Source organism: Perca flavescens, chromosome 9 (assembly GCF_004354835.1).
Source record: "Perca flavescens isolate YP-PL-M2 chromosome 9, PFLA_1.0, whole genome shotgun sequence".
Classification (NCBI taxonomy): domain Eukaryota; kingdom Metazoa; phylum Chordata; class Actinopteri; order Perciformes; family Percidae; genus Perca; species Perca flavescens.
Window position 1 is genome coordinate 18,574,116 of NC_041339.1, and position 10,119 is coordinate 18,584,234.

The following is a 10,119-nucleotide window of genomic DNA, read 5'->3' on the forward strand; positions in this document are numbered from 1 at the left end:
AGTCTTCACATTTTTCTTTTGGCACTCCAGTACACAGGCAAAAATGTGCAAAATGTTCAATAATTTTAGAAAATAGGTAAATTTTTTTGAGAAATTCAGGGCCTCAGTAAGAGGTAGGATAGAGAGCAACTTACAGAAACATCAGCGAAAATTTCATTTGGCTACATTTGAAAACATTTGAGATTTTGCAGAGTAGAGAATAGCTTTCCACCAGAACTTTTTTTTCTCCATGTTGATCTGCTCTTTTTCCCATGCATTTCTTTGAGACACTCACTCCAGCTAAACGCATGCCTACCCCGGGCCCCTGACTGTGGCTACAGCCCCGACCCGGCCCCAGCTGAGCAGTGCCAAGTTGTCCAGCAGTTAGTTAGTGTATGTTCAGACCCAGCTCGGCCTGGTCCGGCCCGGGTACTAATCCTTGGGCTGTCAGAGGACCCTGCCCTGAACTCATCCTGCAACACAGGAAAACGCTCTAATTGGGGGATTTTCTACATCATTAACTCTGATGAGCAGCCATCCCTCCCTCCCTTTTCCTCCCCACTCTTACTCACTCTGTCTCTCCCTCTCCCTCTTTCTCTCTCACTCCCACACTTTTCGCCTGCTTAATCTCTTTCTTAATGTTTCTCTTTTTCCTCTCTCCCACTCTGACTTCCTCACCTTTCATCCTTTCTTGTCCAAAGCATTTGTTTCTTACTTTTTTATCCATTCGGCGTAATGTTTGTTCATCTCTATGGGAGCACCATGAGATGTGATCTCATAAACAAAAAATTACATGTGAAAGTGCAACAAATCTATCTAGTCTTACCTGCGCACTTCATACAGAGTTAAATGCAATTTGTGTGATCCCTGAAATTTGAGCTAAACATGAGTTTTCTTTTGTTTTTCTTTACAGATCAAGTTCTGTCACGAGTCATAACTGCATTTATTTTTTGCTCCAGTTTGAGTCACGTTTTACAATTGCATTTCAGTCACAGAGCCAAGCATCGTATTTTCTGAAAAAGAAATACCTGGCAATCTTTGAAAACCCCCGAAAGTTATTTAACAAAACGCACTGCTGTTCTGACTCCTCAAAACATCTGGATGAAAAAATATGTTGTCTTTTTTTTTTTAACCTGTTTCCCAAATTGCAACTCATTTTTCCTAATCCATATAGCTGGAAATTACTTATGACATGGCCTGTGCCACGCAGAAAATATGAACACATTCTTTTGTATGAAAATTTAAAATATTAGAAAAACATTGATAAATCCTTTTATTGTGCAACACAGATGGTTAGAAAAGTCTGGAAATGCTTTTTTGAAAAAGTTACTTTGGACAATCAGATGCTTAGCTCTATGACTTGAATGTAATAGTAATCCATAACCACTGGTGTGTAATTCTGTATCTAATCACTTCAGGACATTTCTCTGTTACATCCATTGACCTTTACATATGGTCCTTATAGTGAGGTCCTTCCAGGCCTCCATCTGTCCAAGAAAGTGATTCACATGCTGAGCAGGCCAGCTAGCACGGCGGCACCGATCCCTCTGTGAACATGTGTTGCAGCGGCTGAGCCTGCCGGCCTGCCTGCCGGCCTGGGGGCAATTAGAGAGTCGGGCCCTGTGGTCAGAGGCCCCCCTGGGAAGACCTGATTGATTGGAGTCTCATCTTCCTAACAGGCTGGCACCCTGCCACCAAGCCATGGAACAGCAGAAAGGATTGGGAGGGGTAAAAAAGAGAGAAAGAGCTCTTATATGACAGAGACGGGGCACAAGTGTTAGAGAAAAAAGGAAGAAAAATGTCTATGCCCATGTATGTCAGATGATAACGATTATACTGTAGTAATCTTGGACTGCTCTTTAGACTTACTGGGGTAAATAATATACAGTGACTGTGTGGGAACGAGTGCACAGTTCAACTTGAAAGCACTGCCGTGAGAAAGTGGGGATACATAGTCTATCAAACTATATTTATTTTCAGTAGATCTTCATTCTTTTCAGATTATGGACATCAATGATCCAGACAAAATCAACAAGAGAGAAAACAATGGTATCCCTAGGACAGATACAACTAGGACATATAAGAAACAAAACATACAGGAAAATATCCTGAACATAATTAAAAACATAAAAAAAGAACTAAAACTGTCAAACTTCTAGTGCATTTTTGTCCATTATCTAACCTTTGGCTTGTTCTTGATCCAAAATCACATTTACTGTATGTAGTATCCTAAAGAAGCTCTTAATGTGCAAGGCAATCCTCATTTCCTCCATGTTGTGAGGTCCTGGCATTTTCCAATAGGGATTCTAAAAAACTGCATGGGAACTAATGACGAGCAGCAGATGAATAACTGTGTTTTTCCCTCTCTGAGCAGTACAACAATGTGTTTTAAAAACAGAAATGACCTAATAGTGTTGTTGTTCTTGCTGCTCTAGTCAGTGTGGATGTATGACATGCTGTCAGCACAACTTTCCCACCAAATTAAAATGAAATATCACAACCACACAATAGGTAGTTAGGGTGAACAATTGTCTCCTTTTTAAATAAAAAATGAAAAGGAATCTAAAATTGCACTTTAAGATAAAGGATTTTCTTATCCCTCTTGTTCCATAACAAAGTCAAAAAAGTTACCATATAACGTTTTGTTATGTGAGATGCTACCTGTAGATGTCTCAATACCAAATACAAATCTATTTAGTAGCTCTACTACTCATGTGAAACACATTGTATTAGGTTTGATCCTCTCTATCTTTAAGACAATTAGAGCTTGACTCTGTAACAGATGGGAAGATACCAATATTGTGTCGCTAGTGACCATAGCAGCTACAATCCATGTTTCTCTTCCTTTGATTGAGAAAGATAAACAAAAAAACTTCCATGACAAAATGGTTACAAGGGCCTATTTAGTGCAGCCTGAGACAGTCCCCCCCACCCCACCCCCCTCGCCCACCCCTTCAATTTTAGACAAAGAGGATACACTTGGATCAATTGTGCCGAACAAAGACTTAACTATGTGGGGTGACGCATCACACAGGGCTTTTTCTGCTGCCCTGCACGTACACGCAGCCACCCAACACTGAACTGCCAACAGGTCTTCTCCTCCAACAGCCACTCAAGCAAAAAGAGGGTTACTCCGCTCCCTAGCTTTTCTTTCTTTTAAACTTCCTTCTTTCCTTCCTTCCTTCCTTCCTTCCTTCCTTCCTTCCTTCCTTCCTTCCTTCCTTCCTTTCTTTCTTCTTTAAAGCATCTCAGCACAAATCAGAAAAAAACGATTATAACTGTGCAGAATTATTTTTGGTATATTCTCAGCCGTGGACCACTTCAAAGGTGCCATCACATCTTTGACTCTAGTACACTTTCCCACCAAACAATGATCTAGTCTATCAGCATAATTAAGAGATTCTCCTCTCCCTGTATGTTGAAAACCACAACAGTAGGCCTCACTGGTCCTCTGCTGTCATCTTCCTCCAGTCATAACAGGTTATCTAGGCTACAGGCTCAATATATATAAACTGGGCAGCCAGTAAGTAGCAACATAAACCATGCTTTAATTTGGAGTTAAGCTGAAAGCCAGTATCACGTCTTTTTGTAAATCAACAGATTAGTGAGACGTGCATTTAACAGTCACAGTCAGATACACTGCAGTGATTTTTAAAAGCTGCTCTCACATTAAACTGAGACTGGACTTTCACAAAGTACTCTGTGACTCTGATTAGCTGACCCATGAAAATGGATGAACAATTGGATTAATTAATTAAAACACAAACTTGGTGGAAAAATGGACAGCTGAATGTAAGGTGTTTTGTCCAATTTGATTTTTGATGGTTGACAGAAATATCGTGTTAGCTTAATTCCCTTTTCATGCAGCTGTCCTCTGACACAAGCTTTCACAAGGGACATTTAAACTTACTTATATATATGCTCAAAGTATGTATGTGACCCCTGAAAACCTGCCTATATCACTAGTCAAGCTGTTCATGAATATTGATGGAACTATGCATTCATCCAAAGGGAAGCATGCCTGTAAAGATACTATAGTTTGTAGAAATGTCCTTGATTCCAGGGTGCAATGGTCACCAATAAGACTGAGAAGATTTGCTTTTACAGCACCCAAGGCAACGCTAAACATTTTTACATGGGAGAGAACAGATGTCTGGTAATTGGTGGTTTAAAATGAACAATTTAACAAGACTGCAGAGTTCACTTGTCTGCTTAATGTCCTTGAGATGAGGAAAAATAAGTCCAAAAGAAGAAGAATCCTCAGTTTTCACAGTTCAAAATCAAATTCCTTTGCCCTGTGGGTATCAGACAAGTCACTGCCATATTTTCCAACATTTTACTTAATGTCTGTTGACCCTGAACCCCAAGAAACAATTTCAAAATCTCCCTTTCCCAATGTCATTCACATGGACTGCCAGGTTTGTTAGTCACATAGGATGCCAGGTCTTGTCCATTGACTGGATGTGTTCCTTGGCTTTCATTCTCAGAGCAGCGATACTGGAGCTACGCTGGTCCACATCCTCCAGAGGATATTTATTAGGGTACGGTGCTGTGCACTGGTATGGAGGAGGCGCCATACTCTGCATCCCCTGGCCCATGGACGGATGAGGATGAGAGTGAGGATGAGGGTGAGGAGTGGAGTTGAGGAAGCTGTGGCTGGGGTAGCTGGGCTGGAGGCCTTGAGCTGGACCCATGAAGCCCGGTATGCTGTGGACCGGTGTGGCGCTGGACAGGGGAGAGGACAGCCAGGGGTCCAAGGGGAGGGAGTTGGTCATCGGACCCATGCTGGTGTGAACTGGTGCTGGGCGGTTAAAGGAAAGCATGGGCGAGTCGTGAAGCTTCATAGTGCTAGCATCCATTTTTTCCTGCCGACGCCACTTAGCTCTGCGATTCTGGAACCAGACCTAGAAGACAAAAACAAGTGTTACTCTTTTTCCTGAGTAGCCTTGCAACTACATGAAATATGTGGTGACCCAATCATTAATTCTAAATGTATTTCGAAAATATTAAGTTACACACTCACAGAAACTCAGACTAAAGTTATTTAAATTGAAATATATATAGCCACAAGTTGTAGTTACCTACAAGGCCTACACATTCTTACCATCTAGCTCTGGTTTGTTTGTCGTCATAAATCTGCAGCACCAAACAAACATTTCTTGAGAAGATGAGCTTGAATGTTCATTATTTATTATTTTGTTATCAGTCCACTCTCTGGAAATGTTCTAACCACCTGTTCTCCATGACAGAAACTCCATATTTAGTTCACATGATAACAACTGAATCACCTCTGCAACAACTGAGCAAACTTTAACCACTGCAATGAGATGTGACTAAAAGCTCCTGAAAATGTCTAGTGCGCAGCCATTAACTTGCAGTTAACTTCAACCTCCCACTGCTGAACCCACCTGCTTCTTGCCAGCCTTTAACGTGTCATTTTGTCTTGAGCCCTTTTGATCTTCTAAAAAAGCCATCCTGTGTAAAGGCTGCACCTTCTTGTCCTCACAAATCTATATGACATTGACACTGTGCAACTGTTGCAACACTTGGAAACCCCTGCTTGCGTTACTATGTAGTACAATCTCCGCACCTGAATACTGCCAAGCCAGAGGCCAAAAGCTTGGCGTGTTTGTGCTGTCCTCAGAGCACCTCAGCATTTGGAAACACACCAATTGAACTCTTAAGGTCAGTTTGTGATATGTCTGATTATTCTACTGCTGTAATATATTAAAGAGTGACCCAACATGAGAGAAAAAAATTGAAAAGCAAACCTAAATGCTTATTTATGTGAACAGACATTGTGGTTCCTCCTACCTGAACTCGGACCTCCGGGAGGTTCACCTTCACGGCAAGCTCCTCGCGGCTGTACACGTCCGGGTAGTGGGACTTCTCAAAGGCACGCTCCAGCTCGTGCAGCTGGTAGGTGGTAAAGGTGGTGCGGTTGCGCCTGTGCTTCTTCTTGGGCTGTTCATCCTTGCATGGCTCTGGAGACTTGCCTTCATCACTCTCGACACTCGTCCTCAGCTCACTCAGCAACTCATCACATTTGTTTGTGAATAAGCTGGTATCTGTTAAGCACACAAGAAAAATGAATCAGGAGTGTATATTTTCTTTATATATAAGTTTTGAATTTGGAATTTGTGATTATCACAACAATATATTACAAATATGACCTAAAATTCAGAAGAAAAACAAAAGCAGGGTGGTTAGCTGAAATAAAGAATGTAGTGCCCACTTTCCAGTAGAGCAGACATCAGTTTGACACTTGCAACAATAGGCTACTGTAGGTCAGTGAAGCAAGCAATCCCCTGAACTTCAATGAAGCTCGAAACATTCCTAATCGGATTTAGAAATGTTGTTTCCAGTGTTGATCTTCTCCAAAGGTAAACTGTCATCAAAAAGATGTTGGAAACAACAAAATGTGTTCCATTTCTTTTTATGGACTGAACTGTGTTGTTTTCACAGCATCACATACAATATATAACACTATTTATTATTGATAGTGCAATGCAAAACCACCACTTTAGTTAATTCCCACAGTATAGATGATTGTGCTTAAAGCAGTAGCCACAAAAAAAACATTAAACATGAAAAATGCCACTGACAAGCTGTTGACTGACACTACAAGGCATTAACTGAAACATAATCAGTTAATATAGACAAAGAGTTTAATGTAAGGTAACCAGGTGATCTCGGCCTCTCTACTGTACCTTAAGTCCTTCACTTAAACCCCTTTCAGGACAAATAATTTCTCTTAGTCTTCCTCTCAACTGTTCTTCCTCCCCTTGATTCCTAATCTTCTATAATATTTTTGTTTATCACTTTTAACACCAGAGAAATACAGATCACACTTCAGAGAGAAGAATGAAGTCCCTGTCAAGAGAAGACTGTATTTGTCGAACCAGCAAGTAATTGAATTAGACAAAGTTGATGATCTGGCAATCAGATAATTTGCTCGTGTGAACTATCAACCTGAATCAGGTATCATCATTTAGGATGTGTTGGATACGTTGTAAATTACAGAAAGTAGATTAAATTGACTTTAATTACTTTAGTGGTTGAAGTATTTGCAATGCAATTTCATGGCAAAAGTGCAAATTTTGCATCTCAGTATAAATATAAATATTAATAATTATTTGGTCCTGATTTGGCCCTTCTACAGTATATAGTTAGACAAAAAACCCATCATGGTCCATGTACTAGTTTTTGTTTTCTCCAGAGAATTCAATAAAATCTTACTCTCGTCTTCAGTGGATTGAGTTTGCTCACCTGCTCAGAAAAGGCTAGTTTTTTTGGCCACTTGGGGACAGTGAACAAGTTGTGAACACAACACCGATACATCAGCACCTTTTAAGTTGATATGGTGAACCAGGAGATAGGGAGCAACATTATTATTCATTTGGAGTCGTTTTTGTGTCCACCTGCTGAATGCAAGTCCAATAATCACTCTCTTTTAGCTCTGTTTTTGGTCTCCACCAACTCCTGAGGGAAATATCTTGCTTTTTAGCTACTAAAGAAAGGCTTCACTTTGTTCACCAGCTAGCTGATTACTAGTCTGATTACACAGACTAGTGTCTGTCTGCTGTTTGGTGCTGAGGATGGTACTTTAGGTTATAAAAGCTTTTTCACTGAAAACAGCTGCCTGCTGCAGCCGAAAACAACAATGAGAGTGAACCAAAGCATTACATTTATGGACCGGACAGTTAAGAGCAGAAACTCACTATAAAGCTCCGTAAAGCAGAGGAGAGCTGGAGATTCAGATTATAATTTGCTGTAGGTTGATCTATACGAGCCACACCTTTCACATTGCCATTTCAAACATTGTTAGTGTAAAAATGTTGATTATAGTTGTTGTCAAATTTAAATCTTTTTTTAAATGTCAAATTTACTCTTAACCATCGTTTTGAATGTTAATTTTCCTGATTATAGTAGTTTGTATTTTAGGGTTTTCCTCAGCATCATTATTCAAAACATATTGACAAGTTTTCCTAAACTTTACCATCCACCTGTCACTGCTTCAGTAAAACTGCTGACAGTTTGCAAATGTCAGCATGTTTCTGTGTCTGAGATGTGTTGATGGAGATAAGGGTGGGGGGGGGGGGGTCTTTCAACTGGCAAACAGGAGCAGAGGCAAAGTAGGATTTTTAGGGGTTCATTTATCCACCTCTCATTAAGCAGCTATGACAAAGGCCAGGCTCTGACAAAGGCAGAGGTCAGGTCTGGTTCAATGACCAGCTCTTGGCCTGTCAGCCCATCACAGCCACTGGTCTGAAGGCTGCCCACTGTTTATCAGCCAGCAGAACATATCAGCCCAGAGAGGAGGGGGCCGACCAAACACAGAAAAGTTTCTCATTCAGGGGGAACTGGGCTGACTTCACAGGACAGTTACATACAAAAGAGTGATGTCATTGGTGTTGATGTACGTTAATCAAGAAAAATGAGAGTGTCCACAGAATTTGAATCACATCATCTCCATGGAAAAAAAATTGTGCCACAAAATCAACCACCTGCCAGATCCTGCATGTGAAAATAGCTTCAGATTAAATAGGATGAATTTTATACTGAGGCAGAATGATAACAATAACACCGGAATGAACTACTGTACAATCTAATCTGCACAGAAGAGAAGATTAGGGGAATTCCACAAGGGGATTGGATTTGGCTTGGGGACATAAACCCCCTACACCATCTTGTCCTGTGATTTATCTCTCAATCTCAGCCCACACAGTTAATGCAACAGGCTCCACATGGCAACAGCATGTAACAGTGATTCTGAATCTGCATGATATAATTTTAAATGGATGCAACTGCAAAAGAATGCTGCACCAACACATAAGATCCAATGCTACCTAACCCTCATTTAAATAAGTCAGACTTCTCATTGGCAGTTGCCTCTGTGTGTCAAACATAGGCTAATATTATTATTAATATTATCCCAAAATTATGTTCCATTTTTTTTGTAAATATTTTTTTTTCCATTGCCATTGCAGTTTTTAAACTTGTAGGCCTACAATGCAGATGTTTCAACGTGTAAACATTATATTATATTCAATAATAAATGTTTTCAAGCTGGCTCTTGAATACGTTTGAACCATGTTTTGGTGGCCAGAAAACTTTATAATCAGTGGTTATGTAACATTTATTATATTTGCTCACAGGCAATATCCTAACTTCAGTGCAGCAAAATCAATTATATATGTAATCCAAATCACATCTCTGAAACACTAAACTCAGAGCTCATACATTTCCAGTCTTCCTAGACCAGAGGTGCTGCTGTTTAATCAATATGCTTGACCATCTCTTTTTGTTTTGAGGCAATAGATCAGATGTTCATAAACTTTATCCTCAATGACAAACTCTGAAGTAACCCAACCTGAAGGAACCCAACCTAAAGGTGATGTGAAACTAAGTGCTCTTAAAGGTGATACTACTTTAGAAAACTTTGGCAGGTCAGCAGCTTGACTCACCATGGTACTGCTGCTGCTGCTCTGTGCTGCCGTTTCTAAGGGAGGAAAGGTGGCCGCTGTAGGTCGGGTGTGATGAGAGCTCCTGCTGCCTCCCAGGCTCTGCCAGGCCATCTATGTCCACTTTATGGGGCCGTGGGGCCCCAGCAGGGCTGAGCATGGGGTCCTGGTCTTTACTAAAACCCAGAATGACATCGATGCTGTGGACGCAGCCCCCCACAGTGACGCCCCCACCCTTCCCCATTTCGTGGAAGTGGCTGGGTGAGAGGCAGCTGTCGTCCACCATGCTCATGGTATCCAGTGATAAATGCATTCGAGCGTCTGGGCCCTGCAATCAGAGGAAAGGGGTTTAAGTGAAGGACTTAAGGTACAGTAGAGAGGCCGAGATCACCTGGTTACCTTACATTAAACTCTTTGTCTATTCATCTAAACCCACTTATCCTCTGCAAAAATTTTCATTTATATTCAATTTCCACCTTTTATATAAAACAATGACATTTCTCATAAAAACCAAACCCAGATTTTTTTGTGTAAATGCAAGTCTCTCTCTCTGGAATAAAAAAAAAGACTTTATTAGGCATACCAATGGCACATATCTTCACATTCTACTGATAATGTTACCTCCCGATACTTTACTGTGAACTTAGAACAAAAATGTGTCTTATTGGTGTCAATA

General features: G+C 40.7%; 1 protein-coding gene across 1 annotated transcript; it reads right to left on the reverse strand.

The window, feature by feature from the left end:
- Positions 1–4,406: 4,406 nt before the first annotated feature.
- Positions 4,407–9,756, reverse strand: rx1 (retinal homeobox gene 1). Its single transcript, XM_028588343.1, has 3 exons — positions 9,447–9,756; positions 5,794–6,047; positions 4,407–4,883 (listed from the first exon to the last, which is right to left on the reverse strand). Exons 1-3 carry the CDS (start codon positions 9,754–9,756, stop codon positions 4,407–4,409), a joined length of 1,041 nt encoding a protein of 346 aa, XP_028444144.1.
- Between the last annotated feature and the right edge of the window lie 363 nt (positions 9,757–10,119).

Bases quoted from the DNA above. Each gene is read 5' to 3' on its own strand.
- rx1 (XM_028588343.1), bottom strand. From the start codon at position 9,756: ATGCATTTATCACTGGATACCATGAGCATGGTGGACGACAGCTGCCTC. The intron at 6,048-9,446 runs GTGAGTCAAGCT...TGTGCTTAACAG, and splicing joins GCAGCAGCAGCAGTACCATG to ATACCAGCTTATTCACAAAC. The intron at 4,884-5,793 runs GTAGGAGGAACC...TTTGTCTTCTAG, and splicing joins TCCCGGAGGTCCGAGTTCAG to GTCTGGTTCCAGAATCGCAG.